The following is a 16,547-nucleotide window of genomic DNA, read 5'->3' as shown; positions in this document are numbered from 1 at the left end:
ACACACAGCGAGACTGTCTCACTAAACTAGGCCGACATTCTAGCCATCCGAAAATGCAAAGCATTCCTGGAGAAACTGTGTGAGGCTCAGTTTTAAAATATTTTAAAATATTTAAAATCCCCCACAGGTGCATAAGGCCACCTTTCACTAGTTCTTGTCCACTCAGCAGATTCAGCTGAGAAGCAATTATGGATCGAGAGAGAGAGAGAGAGAGAGAGAGAGAGAGAGGAAGTGAGTGAGTGAGAGAGAGAGACAGAGAGAAAGAGAAAAAGAGACAGGAAGACAGAGTGAGAGAGAGAGAGAGAAAAATAGAGTGAGAGGAAGAAAGTGAGAGTGAGAGACAGAGATAGTGAGTGAGAGTGAGAGAGAGAGAGACAGACAGAGAGAGACAGAGAGAAAGAGAAAAAGAGACAGGAAGACAGAGAGTGAGAGAGATAGAGAGAGAGTGAGTGAGAGTGAGAGAGAGAGAGACAGACAGAGGGACAGAGAGAGAGAGTGAGTGAGAGTGAGTGAGAGACAGAGTGAGAGAGAGAGAGACAGACAGACAGACAGAGAGAGACAGATAGACACATACTCTCGTGCATCTCGAGAGTGCACTGCTCTCTCTGAGCGCTTTGTGAGGTGTGACATGGCGATCTGCACTGCTGCTCTGGCACACAGACAGGTGCCCGACGGCACAGCTCTATCTCAACGCCTAAGCGAGAGGACCAGGTAGTGCCACAGACTCACCATGTGGACTCACCAGATACTCAGATCAGTATCCTTAACACTGCAAGTTCTCCCTCTCTGGCATTACATGTGAAATATGTGTGTGTGTGTGCGTGTGTGCATGTGTGATGTGTCGCAACAAAGGACACCACCAGGGCAATGAATGCTCTGTCCTTAGGAACACCTCAACATCATTATCCATGAACTGTAATATTGAGCCAGGAATTCCTGTTATCATCCCAAACTTGGGACTGTTAGGAAGCAGAGAGGTCAGAAGACCCATTTGGCTGGCGTACATGAGATTGCGCAGTCAGGCAGCGGTACCTGGACACAGCAGTCATATAACATGGACACAGATAGGCAAGCCTCATTCACTCACACACACTCATACTCTCACATACTCTCTCACACACACACACACATGGTCACACACACACACTCACTCACACTCACACTCTCTCACACACACTCTCTCACACACACACACCCTCACACTCTCTCACACACTCTCACACTCACACGCACCACACACTCATACTCTCACACATCAACTCCACACACTCAACCTCACACAGACCACACACACACACACACTCGCCACTCCTCACTCGCACACTCGCACACTCGCACACTGCACACCTCACAGACACACTCCCACTCACTCTCACCACTCACCCACACACTCCACACACTCACACACTCGCACACTCACACACTCACACACTCACACACTCACACACTCGCACACTCACAGGCAGGGCTCGGGCAGTGGGACAGCAGCTCACTCGTGGTGTTGTAGCGCACTCCGTAGAAGAACTCGGGACAGGGCCGGGTCACCAGCTCTCCGGCGCGACTCCGGGGCCAGCAGGTCCCGATCCCGTCGATGGACATGTTGCAGAACACACCTGCGGAACACAGGTGACCCTCGTTACCCCGCAGTCCGGCCCGGCGGGACCTTCAAAGCACCCGCTCCCTCCTTTTAGACCTCACTCATTCGGTAACACTTCGCAAAAAGGCCACATGAACTAGCATTTAATAATGCAGGTGTTAACGTGAATTAATGATGTGCAAATACATTAAGTATGAAATTTACTTTCCATTTCACTAGTAGTTAGCAAATACATTAACTAATGCATTAGTTGCATGATTATTTATACACTACAAACACGTTAACTGTTTTTTCATTCCAAATTGAACTGGCATTAACTAATGTAGCTGTTAAAATGAATTAGCGATGTACAAATACATGAAAAAAGCTATAGAGGTTAAGTTTTCAGTAGTTAGTAGTTAGCAACTGCATTAGTTAATGCCAATTCATGCCACCTTATTGTAAAGTGTTACCATTCATTTTAATAATAATAATTGTAAATAATATCCATTAGGCAATTAAGCACAGTAGTTTAACTAGGCCTATAACTCAAAGGTTGCAGGTTTGATTCCCAGCTGGGGCACTGCAGTTGTGCCCTTGAACAAGGTACCTATTCCTAAATTGCTTCAGTGAATATCCTGTCCATACAAATGGATTGCGAGCAAAAACATAAAAGAAAGAAAAAAACCGTATGCAATATCGATTCCTCAGGATAAGAGCATCTGTATGTAAATGATGTATTGACGTGGGTCATAGCACACACATGCCATCAACTAAAATGCCTTCGACTGACATTTACACCGGCCAAAGTAAACATTGCCTGTATTACCCGTTCTGCAGTAGGAACAGCATGCATGCTGTTGTGCATTAACAGACATACATTATTTGAGTATACAGGCTATGCTCTAATACAGAAAGCAGAGTTCTCTCATTACGAGGGACAGGCTGAGAGATCTGAGGAGCCGCTGACCTTCTGCATGCACGGCCGCCGGCGTTTTGGGAGCAGGAGACAAACGGTGTCTGTGATGTTTTTCACTCAACAAACGCAGCCGGGGAGGTCTGAGCCATTCTAATCGCAAAAAGCCAAAATTCTAATCAGATGCCGCAAAATGAATAAAACATTTGCGGCACATCAAAACCTACGCAAATGCCTTTTCCCTTTTCAAATTCAAATCCACAGAGCGTGTGGTTTTACTCGAGAGGAGGAGAAAAAAACTTGAGAACACGGAGAATACTTTCAAAAAAAATTAAAATAAATAAATAGAACTTGCATGAAGCCCAAATGAACAGCAGCTTCTGACAGGCTGAATTAACCCAAAAGCTCCTGTCCCTCTTCAGCCATTTTGACTAATGCCAAAAAAAGTGCAGTGCATTGCATAAAAAATATAAAGGTACATTTTATAGAAAACAAGCAGGGGAAAAAAGAAAAAAAAAATCAAGGGCATGTAAGGGTCATTAAAAAGGGAATTCATTTAATAACTCAGGTTATTAAAGAAGCATACAAAACTATTTCAGAAGAAAATTACCAAATAAAGCTCTATCCAAAAAGGCGCAAAGGAAATGAGTCACTAAATGAGGTGTAAATATTGGTAAATTTACAGAGCTGAGGGGAGGGCGGGGGGTGTGGTAACAGATAGTAAAAACCGGAGAGTGTGCGCTTCTAATTTGGAAAATGAAATTGGTAGTCTCGCTTTTAAATTTCTCAGGTAACTGTGCGCACTGCTCCCCTCGCGTGATTGGCTGAAGTGCGGTCATCGAGGAGCGAGGATAGCTTAAGAGAACGTTTTTAAACAGGAACCAGGGCTGAAATGACCCGAGCCGGCCGCCGGGATGAACACGCGGTCGTTCGCGGCCACAGCAGTTTAAGCTTTTATTTTTATTTTTCGGCGGGCATTTGGGGCCAGAGCAATATGGTTGTCGAGGGCCACCAGAACCCTAGCGCCCCAGCAAAATGAAAGTTTGGTTACAGAACGTTGCGAGGGGTGAGAGTGGGGGGGGGGGTTGGTTGGAATCAGTTCAACCGTGAAAACTTTATTTGTCATTCCATTTTTCCCCTTTGCGGTTTTTTTTTTTTGCATTTTTGAATCAGAAAACTTTATTGAGAATTACGTTTTTTTTCTTTTTTTTTTTTAAGGTTACATTTAGGAAATTAGGCCACATTCATTGCGCTTCGGGCAGTGCATCGCTGCCACAGTGCCTCAGTAGCTCGTTATAACCAGACACTCTTCTCCTTTTCTAGTTTCCTGTCATAATGGTAGAAAGCTTCTCGTTATGAGAAAAGTTTCCGCTCACAATGAGAAAAGTTCCTCCTGATAATGAGATACGGAGAGAAAAATGCCTTTTTCCCCTGGCAGCACTAAGTGAGATTTAACCGTAACTAAGCTTTTTTTTCTCCTTCAGCGGAGAGCAAACTCCATGAACTTTCAGGGATGTGAGAATAATAAGACAAAAAATAAATAAACGTGACCAAATTAACACACAGCACACAGCATGGGACAAGTAGCCTGGATAATGAAGGAATAATCTGTCAACATTTACCCTGAACAGAATCCTCTTCAAACTAGAAAAAAAACATTTTAAGTTATGAAGACCTGTGAAGAGGTTTTATTCTGAGAAACACTTACACACAATAGCAGCATTATGTTTCCCAGATATGATTAGCTCTACATGGAGCATGAAAAAACCGAGACGGATATTTTGCTGGCTTTTGTCTCGTTCCTGCTGTGCAGAGATCTGTGGGATGGCATTATCTTATCCGTTTGGAGGGCTACTGTGCATTTATGAAGCCTCATTATTTGAGCAAATCCTAAAAAGGACAAAAATCTATCAAGAATCTTGATCATACGTTTTTTTAATATGCTATTTTTTTTTTTGACTTTGTGCTAATTACGAAGACTTTTTTGGAAAAAGCTTTCGGTTAAATCCTCCTGACAACATGTTATGTTTTTAATAATTTTTAAAGATACAAGATCAAAAAATAAATAACAAATAAGAATAATACCTTCAATCCATGAGCGTAAATTTTAATAAAATCCCAGCTGGGGTTTGTTGCAGGACTTCCAGTGTTATAAAATTACTGCGTTATAGAAATACCCGTAAGGTACTTTTCTCCAAGTCCTACACAGAGCCCACAGGCAGAAGCAAAGCTTCAGAGGAAGGGCACCTGCTTGCAGGAAGGTCTCCATCTCTGGCCTCTTCTTCTGGGAGACTGTTGGCTTTTTTTTTTATTTTTTATAAAGGATTATGGGCAGTTAATTGCTCTTAGCCCTGAAGCAACAAAAAGCTTCACCAGGCTCAGTGGAGCGATCAATTCCGAATCGATTCACGCACCTCTAAATCCGCTGAGCTTCATAAAGAGACAGCTAACAGGCATCGGGAGCATTTAAAGATTTTTATTTATTTATTTATTTAATTCGCTGGAGTGCCTCTTTAGCTGATGTCGCACTTACCGGTAACGTTGCTGGGGGTCGAGGTCAGGTTCCATGCTACCAACGAACGTACTGGAAAACGAAAAGAAAAACATCAGCAAACGGTGTTGCTCCACATTTTCTAAATCTCTCACTCATGCACTTTTCTAAAGCTCCCAAGTGGGAAAAGATTAATAACAACAGCCCTATTTTACACAACATCACTTCCACCACCTTGCTAGAGGACCGAGTTTGTATTTGTAAGGCCAAGCAAACAACGTGAATAAAACAACACAGGGGAAAAGGGGATACAATGAAAGCAGTGAAATCAAAAGAGAAACGCACACAGGATTCAGCTCCCTGATGTACTGAGCATGTTATTTTCCAGTAAACTACAGACCCTCTTTGAGATACATCCGAGGAACTTTTTTTTTTTTTCTCCCCAAGATGTTTTGATGTACACCTAAATTATTCAAGAGCCAAAACCCCCCACCCCGCCCACCCCAAACACATACCCCTGAGGAGGCAGAATCACCAAGGAACACAGGCAGAATTTGATGTTTGCGCACAGGGAGGGGGGAGGAGTGGGATTGGGGGGGGGCTGGGGGTGGCATTGCAGACCGGTGGGGCAGGCTGGGGTGCATCACATTGCCAATGCGGACTGGGGGGTTTGGCCATTGTGAGAAATTGGATCATGGATGGGGGGGGGGGATTTTCACTGGTATACAGACCCCCCCACTCTCCCCCCCCCCCCCCCTCCTTAAACTCTGCCCCGTCACAGAGCCTGGGTCTGTGTGTGCCAGGCTGCACTGTGCCAGCGTTCGAGCCCCTCGGTGTGAGATTGTTCTAGGAGCTCAGCACAAACAAATTGAATTTCACGGTGGCGTACTCAGACGCTGGGACGTGGGAGAGCACTCCTCAATGCGGAAACAAAAAACCAAATTACTGTGGCAAATTGGGAGACGCCGCTTTTAGCTAATTCAATATACAAAAAAAAAAATGCCCTTCCACAAACAAATGCGACGGGCTTCCTAAGCCGTTTGATCTAGAATGAAGGCTCAGCCCTACACCTCAGTCAGATTCTGCTTCAGAGCACCACTGAAGACCGCCATGTTCGATTGGTCCGACTGAAGACCGCCATGTTCGATTGGTCCGGAGCACGTAGCGTTGAGATGCTGGCACGCAGCCACGTTTAGCCTTCAAGATGCTACCGCACCCCTAACTGGCTCTTTTGAGAAGACACAGATTACAGAGACTGGGCAGAGCCTGTGTTCCTCCCATTTTGGAGGGGGGGAGGGGGTGGGGGGCGTGGGGGGCACTGACTCAGTGGTTTCTCGGCATCCAACACGTATTGAAAAATCGACATTGTAACGATGGCGTTGGTGTGGTCTGCCGCCTCTTAAGATCAGGAGGACAGAGAACTCTGGTGAAAGAGCACCATGGTGATGCCGCTCGCTCGTCCCACAGGGCACTCTGAAGGGGGAACGAGGAAGAGAGACTGAAGCTGGCATCTCCCCTTCGTTTCAGACTGACTGTGCCAGACACTTCGCTCCTCTAGCAGACGCTGCCAGCGGCGACCGTCAACGCGTGATAAAGAGAGGGAAGGGCAGGCCGCAAGCAGGCCAGCCTCCTGCCAAAAGGGTCCTCAAGCTGTGAGCCGCAAGGACATTAAAAAACACCAGCTTTGTATATATATCAGCGCTTACTGCTGATATTTACACGGGTCAAATCAAGCACTACACGCACTGCATTAGCTACGGTGTGCAAGCGGTCGTATTTGCATACAGTATATTAAAAAAACATTTTAATTAGAGTGCCGTGAAAAGGCAGTTCTGCAAAGAACAGTGGCCTAACATTCCTGCACGGTGACGTGAAAGACTGATATCAAATTATAGGAAGTGTCTGCAGCTAAAGGTGGTGCAACCTGTTATTAGGTTCAAGGGGGCACTTACTTTTACCACAATGGCCGATATGGGTGTCTGATAAATAAAATTAAATACTAATGTGTTTTGTGTTCATTCAGTTCCCCATTGTCTCACTAAATTTTTCTCTCAAGATCAGAAACCATTCAGAGTGACAAATACGCAATAGAAGAACTCAGAAAGAGAGCAAATATTTTTTTGCAGCACTGTGCGCGTATATTTTAATATCGAGGTGGTTCAGAGGAAACCCATTCAGCCATTCAGTCACTGGCTCATTAGGTTTAAGACGCTTGGTTCCCCAGCTCTAGTGTCAGAGAGCCACAGCATCTGTTACTGTTTTTGTTTTCATCTTAATAGCAGCAGGAAATTTAAACCCAAGACCTCAGATGAGGTGAGTCAATTGTGTATTCAGCTGTTTTATATTGATTGAGTAAAAGCTCAGTGACAACATACACCAATAGTGACAACATACCCCACTAGGGACCACACATACCAGTACTGACAGCATACACCAGTACTGACAACATATACCAGTACTGACAACACATGCCAGCAGACTCACCTACTAAAGGTTGCGTGGGCCACAATCACAAAATTTACATTATAGCCCACCTATATAATAGGGACAATAGTTGAAACTCTGCATACATCTTAGATGACAGTTTGTTACAAACGGAGCGTGTGATTTCTGTTTCTAAAAACACTAAGGCTTGGAGCTTAGCATGGAGGTTTCACAAAATAATTAATCAGCTAAAGGAAATAATTAGGGCGACACTTTTAGAAAAAAACTGGTTTTGGGAGCGTTTGCCTTTATATTTGTCATGACCATTAGATCTCTAACACACGTGATGTTGGAATTAGACCGATTTACGCACTATAAAAAGAGGCACTGATGACAGCTTGGCCCTTGTGCTTCTCTATTGTAGTGTTAATGGGTACATATTTGGAGAGAGGCAGAGCCGTACTCGACAAACGCACTGCTCCGCTTGGCCGAGTGTGGATTAGAAAACCTTCTGTGCTCAATGATTGAGTGCACAGCACAGCCCCCCTGAGAGAAAAAACAAAACAAGCCGGGAGAGTAACATCGAAAACCAACGAGGGCCTTAACATACCGTAAAGGAAGCCAAGGTGCTGCAATAAAAGACAAGATAAGATGCACTTCATTGAACCTCGGGGGGTAATTTTTTTCTCGCCATTTGACCCATCCCAGCTACGTAGGAGCAGTGGGCAGCCACAGTACGGTGCTCCTGGGGACCAACTCCAGCGCTGAGGCCGCTGCCCTGGGCAGGGGCAATGGCAGGAATGTACCGAACCGGACACGCATGCCTTTCAGAGACATGAGAAGCCACGCTATTCCCAACACAGCTAATGAGTACTGAACCAGTGGAACGCGCCAATTACGGAACTGGCCTTGTGAACGGAGGGTTGCAGGTGCAAATCCAGAGTGGGTCACAGCAACTGTACTCACAGGCAAGGTACATATGTAACCTCCCAAATTGCCTTTAATAGATATCCCAGTGGGAGGACTGTAAATGAGGACAATGGGAACAACCCCAAATGGGGGCATTTTATTAAATATAATAAATTATGTCAAGTGGTTTGAACACATAATAAGTTTTATGAATTATATGGCGTTTCTGTGTTTGTCTAAACTTTGTCTAAAGTATAAATAATGTCATGCAAACAAGGTTTCAGATGTTCGACAGATCAGAACAAAAGCATAACTTCCATATTTTTCTTGTGGTGCTGTTAAGGACAAGTGAAAACTGACACAATAAGCCTTCCATAACTGAAAAACGAAACATATTTCCTGTGCTTTGCAAGCAGCGCCAGCTTTTGCTCTCAAACCATTTTGACTTGTTCATTAGCAGCGCAGTGCGGAGGTCTTCAGAAGTGTCCAGAGCGACATTCCCAGTGACATTCCCAGTGACATTCCCAGTGACATTCCCAGTGACATTCCCAGTGACGTGATGTGAAAAGCCCTCACTCTTTAAACGCTAATCTCGCCGCCGGCTTCCGTCCTGGACCGCGGAGGCGGAGCTACGGACCGCGGAGGCGGAGCTACGGACCGCGGAGGCGGAGATACGGACCGGAGCGCTGTCTCTCCGCCTGTCTTCAGCCACCACAAAACGTTCAAAGGGACCGAGAAGATGAGGACAGAGTCTTCGTCAGCGGACCTTCCGACGGCAGATTTGACTCGACTGACTCACGAGAGAGAACAATGACTGTGGGGGGTTTTTGGGGGATTTATATTTGGGCTGGAAGCGAGAGAGTTCCTCACAGGCGAACACAGGTCACGGGAGGAAGCTTCAAGGAAAAACGGTGCCATATCTATTTTTAAAGTAGTTTTTCCTTTTTTTCCCCCCTCCTTATTATTGTAGAATGAATGAAACTGCACGGCCTGTATTATTTTCCCGTCTAACAGACTCAGAAGTACAGTGTCTCTTCATTATCTTTATTGACTTTATCGGCCAATCTGTCGGGACGCCAAATATAATGCAGTGTGGGAAACGCTGACCGCCTTTGATTTTTATCGTCCGAAATGTCCTTCAGAAGCACCCCCGGCCTTCATCTGACTCCCACACACAGTTTCAAACAGTTCCTCCAGGTTCCCTCCGTTAAAAATCCTCCGTCTACTGTTGACACCAATTCACATTCAGACGAAAAAAGTGCTAAATTTGGGGATTATCGATTGGTTGACTGATAAGATTTTTTTAGTTTGGGAAAAAGAATAACACATCTCATTGGATGCCCAAGTTCCGCACCCAGAGGATGGCACATAAAAGCATTAGAAAAAAACGTTTTTTCCGATTGTCAGGTCCGAGACAAAAAACGTCAAACGATCCCCACCACCAACAATAAAACAGTCAAACGTTATTATTTTCATCATCTGAAAATCCAACAACCAAGCAACCAACCAGGACTTCCTCCAGGCAAACCCGGCCCACGCACAGCCAGCCGAAATTGAAAGCATATTTGGCAGAGGTGGACACTCGTCCACCAAGGAAATGAAATGTGTGCCCGAGGGAGAGAACAGGGCTGTGGAAACACGTCGCGGCGTCGCGGCGTTAGCTCATATAGTACATACAGCAGCTGCCTCCAGTGGCTGCTTATTCACTTTGTGTGGCTAAACGCTAATAATAATAATAATAATAAACGCTATTTACTTCTGGGGAATCCTGGCCTTACTCCGCTTATACTTTGATATCAAGTCAACCCGGCAAGCATGTCGACGTCGAATAGACGTTTAATCGTGGAGGTCATGGAGGTCGATACGAGGTCGATTAGTATGGCAGAAACAAAGGTTTTTTTGGGGGTTTTTTTTTTTGTTGACGTCAGTAATTCTATGAGTACGACCGATCTGTTATCGGTAGAAAAGTGGTTGCAATACGGCCTTATGTCAATTGGTCTTGTGGCAAGTGGACAAAATCGTTTGGGGAAACATTTTAATCTGCATTCTGGGAGCACTGTAGCAAGCCATTAAAAAGGAAAGGTTTCATGAGCACTTAACTACATTAACAGCACATTAACAGCAGGCTCTGAAAAAAGTTACACCCAATCAGGTATGCGTAAATGATTCCTCTTAGCTATGTAATCATATTTAAATACAATATCATTTCTGACAGATAAGATATTTATATGTACAGGGCGCAAGACACACTAAAACTACCATCATCCGTTTCCTTGGAAACATTCCTCTTGCTGAGTATTGTGCTTTTTGGCTAATATGGTCATTTTTAAAGCTAATGTCAAGCCTTTTTACAGTGAACATTATGGCATGGCTAAATTAATTTAAACTAACCTTTGAGATAAACTGGATACAGATCTGCAGAGGTCACCTTGAACTGATATCTATGTATAGTCAGCCTATTCACATTTTGCAACAGGAAACACAGAACACATAATCAATACACATGGTGAACATAATTAGAAAAAAAACAAAAAACAAAGTGCACAGCTTAAGAGTTTGTAAAAAAAAAAAAAAAAAAAAACTAAAATAAATAAATTAATAAAGTAAAAGCGCTGACAGCTGTAAGTCTACAGTGTTCACTGTACAGAGGGTAACACAAGAGAAATGTTTCTAAGGAAACACTATAACACACACAAGCACATACACGCGCACGCGCATACACACACACACACACACACACACACACACACACACACGCGCACGCACAACATTTTATGCCGCCCATGCACATAAAATGAATCATCACTGAGGCAGTCATTACTTTTCAGGACCCGCTCTTGACACACGCTCCTTAAATTACCGGTGGTCCTTCTGACAAACAAAACAGATAATTTAACTCGACATACATGTTGTGTCCCTTTTCAAAATCTGAAAATTACAGGTTTCCATCCGCCATTTCTACAGTTCTGAGATACTGAGCTTCAACGTTCTTGTCAGTTAACTGGCTTTTATCACTTAGAACTTGCCATAAACTGGAATTACACCAAGGTTTTTTTTAAACGTATTTTTTTTAACATTTTGCTTAACAGCACACACATGGAAAGGACGATAAATATAGCATTCATTTGTACTTTCAGCAGCAGCGTCACTGAGAAGCCTGTAATTCTCACGTCCCCGCTTGGCCTCCTGTTCAGTTGTAATGACCCTGTTCCCCACAGCTGCAGCGGAGGGTCTTCCGCTAGCTTGCCCAAAAGCAGCCTGAACCGCACACGCCGCGACAAACGAAAAAGGGAACCGTTCATTCTTTCTTCGGTGAGCTGCTTATCGTCAACTGTACAACGCGAGGAATCATTCTGCTGCATTTTTAGTCAGTAAAAACTGAATTGTTAAATTAAATTTGTAACAATGCCATCGCAAGAGGAGCCACAGGAGACAGGAATACTGCAATAGTATTTGTGAAAGCAGAGCCACTTGTTGTGTGCTACAACAACAACAACAACAACAACAACAACAACAACAACAACAACAACAAAAAATTAGTCAGACATTTCATATCTTCAGAACTCGAGACTCACTTTTTGGCCCCAATTCTGATTCACATTTCACCGTTTGCCCAAAATTTACCTCTCGTTTTGATTAATGGCAGCCACTTCCCAACACGCAGCACTTCGATAACACCATGTTCTCCAGGTGCATTTATTTTGCCATTCTAATGAGCCCCAATAGCATTTAGCATTTTGCGTTTAGACAACGGGAATGGGCTACTCAGATTCTGAAAAGCCACCTATCTTTGGCCCATATTTAGAGAGCTCTTCTCGGTAATACATGCAATTATCATTCTACTAATAATCCAGAGAAGGGGGGTCACTCAAGAGACCGGTTTCGGGAAATAACAAAGGAGAGACGAACAGACAGAACCTGGGTAAAAAATGAATGGGCATTACAGGAAATATCAGGCAACGTCCCCGTCACTTAGCGCTCTGCGGTACGGAGTCTTCATTTTCGGTTTTCCTTTGTCGACCTTGAAACATAAAAATGGATTTTTATGACTGGAAGGTTGTTAACTGAATGGCTGTAAAAAGCTTTTTTCCATCACAGTCCTATTTAATAACTTTAGGCTGCCTAAAATACCCCTCTCAGAGCAAGAATGGACCGTCTCGAGCACCGTTCAAAATCGGCATGCGTTTATAGATGTAGTGTGTCCAGCTGCATCTATATTCACGCGATGTACGCACTGCATCGGAATCTATATTTATGGATGTCCATTGTGCATGCTCATCCACATGTACCGAAGCGGCATATCTATCTACATGCAATATAACCCCTGAGATGTGCACATCAGTATCACAGAATGCAACCACGCAACTGAACAGGACATGAAATGGGGAGGTACAGTAGCACGTGCTGTTACATCCGATAAAAACCGGTCATCGCTGATGAAAAATCGTGAGCATTAAAATAAAAAACTAATTTAAAAAAACTGAACACACACTTCCCCACTGATTAATTAAACCTCAAAATACTATCCAAATTTGATTACTGTTAAAGAATACAGTGCGGGGGAAAAAGAGCAGTTGATTGCACAGTAAAGCCCCCCTCCCTCGGTCTCTTGGGTTGGAATTGGGTGCCGACCTTGACGTGAAAACAAAAACTAAGAGATCCTGTGGCTCCCCAGGACCAGGGCTGGGGAACCCTGTTCCAATAGTCTATACTCCATGCAACAGTGCCTAAAGTGTATTAGCAATACAGCTCACAAGCTCAATAACCCAGCTAAAGTCTAATATGATCAGATATGATCGGCCTGCGTTTAGTCTGTTAAACAACAAAATGAGATGCACGTCCGGCCCGAGAGACAAAACACAAATTAACTGTGCTCAAAACCCCGCTGAAAATTCCAGCTAAGACGAGCTGGGATTGCAAACTGGCATTTAAGAGGTGTTTTCGACACTTCACTGCTAGTGGGTCATAGCTGGTCTGTGGCAGGACAAAGCTGCTAGAGTAAACTGGTGGTCAAACTGGTGGACTAGCTGACTATCTAGGTTGGTCGGCTAGTGGCCAGCCAAAACTGTCAAAAACACAGCTTAAACCATCTTGACCAGTTTAGGCTGGTTTAATCTGGAGTTTTCAGTGTACTTGAAGTGATTTTCCAAACACTCCAGTAACTATGACGACACTACAAGCGAACAATGCTAGGTAGCTAGCCCCACTGCTGAAACTCCGCAGTCTAAATGCCCTCAAACACGCACAGACGCCATTCGCCAAACCCGACGCAGGGCCGGACGCCACTGTCAACACCGACCAGGCTGTCACTACGCATCTGTCCAGCGGACGTCCCGCAGACATCGGCCCTGTCGTTCCGTTTCATTCTCTTCGAGACCTCAGGCCAACTGACGCCCGTCGCTTCTTAGAAACACCAGGCCAGGCCACCCTGTCTGTCCCTGTTCACACCCCCCTGTCCTCATGCCCTTAAAGTCACGGCGCTCAATTCAAACAGCACTCTACTGTGAGGCTCCTTTTCTCCGATTTCATAGACTCCCTCACTGAGGGTATTCATTTATTTTGAGAGTTGTTGGTACCGCCACCACCGCAGTTGGAGCATATCAAACAAAGATTTGAGGGAGAATTTAGAGTGAAAAGAGTTGGCTTTGAACCTGAAACTGAAACTGAAAAACTCTGAAGTCTTTAAAATTTTTTAAAATTAAAATAATAAATTTGGTGATCAGCATGGGGCTGAGCAGCTCCAGGTCCCCAACACACTTCCGATTCCAGAGAGGGAGGGTAGAAAATCCTCGGTTCTCCACCGAGACGCGTGGTGTCACACAGATGCTTCTTTTCACACCGCAGACACACAGCTAAGCTCACACAGAGCGGAGTCAGAGGAAGACCCTTTCATACGCAGCTTTAACATGCAGTCCACAGGTGACCGATTGACCAGCAGGGGTCGCTAGAGAGCGATGAACACGGATCCCCAACTGACTGAACCCTCCCATACCCTGGATGACGCATTCCCTACAGGGCGACCAACCATAGTCGGCCCAGACACGGCCCAGACCCGATCCAAAGCTGTGAGGCTCATCCATGTGCCACAGTGTGGTGCCTTAACTCGGGTGCAGAACCAGGGCCAATCCATTTCAGGATTTTGTGTGAACGTTTGCCAACATTTATTTAAGTCATATCTCCAATCATATCTTGACAGGTGTATAAGCACCAGCCACAGCCGAGAGATTTTACTGAGCTGAAGCGCAGGAGTGAGCCAGCCTAGTGTATAGAGCTGTCTAGAAAACTATATCTATGGTAATCGGTTGGAACAATAACCAGCATGCAGATCGGCCCTCCAGGACCGGAGTTGTGCACCCCTGCCTTAACCGGATGAGCCACCCAGCAGCCCATATCTCAAGTCTAACTGGCAGCTGAATCAAACCTGGCCTCGCATCCTTCACTTTGATTGGCAGGCGTCTGATGACAGCGACACAAAGAGCCGAGCAGGACAGTTTGAGAGGCGGACGACAGGCTGTGCCTACAGCTCGTTACCTCTCCTGTCAACATGAAAGCATCCTTCGAGGAAAGGAGGTCAGCCACTGCTAGCTCTTCAGGACTCCAAACATAAAAAAAACAGCTGCTGCTAACGTTAAAGCGAAACTCCGGGCTAAAACACTTGGCTTGTTAATAGTAGCAGTGATGAGAAATTCATTCCACGGTTAATTATATATCCAGTATATGCAATACATTTTACTTTATTGCTATTTGCGATTTTTCAGTTGCACTTGCTATCATGACATGCCTTCTTCCGGATCAGCTCCAGTGTGTTATTTTCCTACATTACACAAGACCAGGAATCCAAATCGTTCATCAAAACATACATATATATATATATATCTTTAAAAAAAAAAATATATATATACATTTGCTATCATTCAGTTCCAGGAGGCGTGTGGCTAGTTCTTCAGGGTTCAGATTTATATTTATATATATATATTTTTTCTTCAGCTTTATTGGACAGGACAGTGTAGAGAGACAGGAAGAACAGGGAAGAGAGAGGGAGAGACGTGCGACAAAGGTCGCGCAGTCGGACTTAAACCGCCGATGTCGTGGCTCGTCATAATAATAATAATAATAATAATAATAATAATAATACATTTTATTTATCAGGCGCCTTTCTGAACACTCAAGGTCACCTTACATGGTGTTAATGAGCATGTGGAAAGCGCTCTACAGGCCACGCCACGAGACACCCCCCAGGGGTTCAGATTTGATTTATACATCATACGATTTATACGTTATATACCAAAAGACGTGCATGTCAGGTTACGTTTGCACCTGCCATCAAATGGTAAATGGACTGCATTTATATAGCGCTTTTATCCAAAGTGCTTTACAATTGATGCCTCTCATTCACCAGAGCAGTTAGGGGTTAGGTGTCTTGCTCAGGGACACTTCGACACGCCCAGGGCTGGGATCGAACAGGCAACCCACCGACTGCCAGACAACCGCTCTTACCTCCTGAGCTATGTCGCCCCTTACGCCATCGCCCTTGACTACGGCACGGGCCTCTTCACCAGCCCTAAGTGCCGCATGGCGGGCTCCCACTGCTCTTAAGTAACCAGGACGGGCGAAACGCGGAGGACAAATTACTCCCACAGGGCTAAATAAAGCTCATCTTTTCTTAAACTCAATATATGAATATAGAGGCAGAATCCTATCATCACAAATAATTTTTTTTTTTAAAACCACAGAGTCAGGTGTGCGTGGGCTGGTGACTACAGAGGAACAAGGTGTGAGGAAAAACCCACGAAGACATCCGAAGAGGGCAGCCGCTGGTATCTGCGTTCATGTTTTATTTATTCTTTTCTATTTTTATTTTTTCTCCAGTGAAAAGAGACAACAACCCCCGTCAAAGCAGCTCTGGGGGTTGGGACTGAAAAGCAGAGCCTCTCCGCGGTCCACACACAGCCTGATTAGAGTGCGTTCGGCAGTGGCTCATGAGTCATCCATGGGTTTCCAAGAACACCGGAATGCCGTTGTCTAATTTTGGCGGGTTCCAGGCAACACCGTTCAGAAGTTTACGCAACGGAACGTCGGACATGTACACCGAGCCCCTTTCACTCTCACTCGTTGACCGTCGTTAAACGGACAGAATGTGCCGTGAACCCAGTTCGGCCTGCAGTCGTCGGCTGCTAATGAGTCCTGGATCTCACAAGTAATGAAACCAGTGGGCCCTGCAGTCCAGTTAA

General features: G+C 44.8%; 1 protein-coding gene and 1 long non-coding RNA gene across 4 annotated transcripts in view; both read right to left on the bottom strand.

Moving 5' to 3' along the window:
* LOC135242967 (corticotropin-releasing factor receptor 1-like) overlaps positions 1-16,547 on the bottom strand; it is a 182,608-nt gene that overhangs the window by 93,240 nt on the left and 72,821 nt on the right. For all 3 annotated transcript variants that reach the window (XM_064314344.1, XM_064314343.1, XM_064314342.1), the window contains exons 3-4: positions 5,026-5,076; positions 1,494-1,613 (exon numbers count right to left, since the gene is read on the bottom strand). In XM_064314344.1, coding sequence (XP_064170414.1) covers positions 1,494-1,599 — 106 coding nt within the window. In that variant the 5' untranslated portion in view covers positions 1,600-1,613; positions 5,026-5,076. The remainder of the gene's footprint in view (positions 1-1,493; positions 1,614-5,025; positions 5,077-16,547) is intronic.
* Positions 10,196-16,547, bottom strand: LOC135242969 (uncharacterized). Its single transcript, XR_010326514.1, has 2 exons — positions 15,593-16,547; positions 10,196-15,192 (listed from the first exon to the last, which is right to left on the bottom strand). It is a non-coding gene; the product is annotated as an uncharacterized LOC135242969 (long non-coding RNA).

This window comes from Anguilla rostrata, chromosome 17 (genome assembly GCF_018555375.3).
Source record: "Anguilla rostrata isolate EN2019 chromosome 17, ASM1855537v3, whole genome shotgun sequence".
NCBI lineage: Eukaryota > Metazoa > Chordata > Actinopteri > Anguilliformes > Anguillidae > Anguilla > Anguilla rostrata.
The sequence above is the reverse complement of the archived record's forward strand: the minus strand, read 5'-3'. Positions and strand labels throughout refer to the sequence as shown.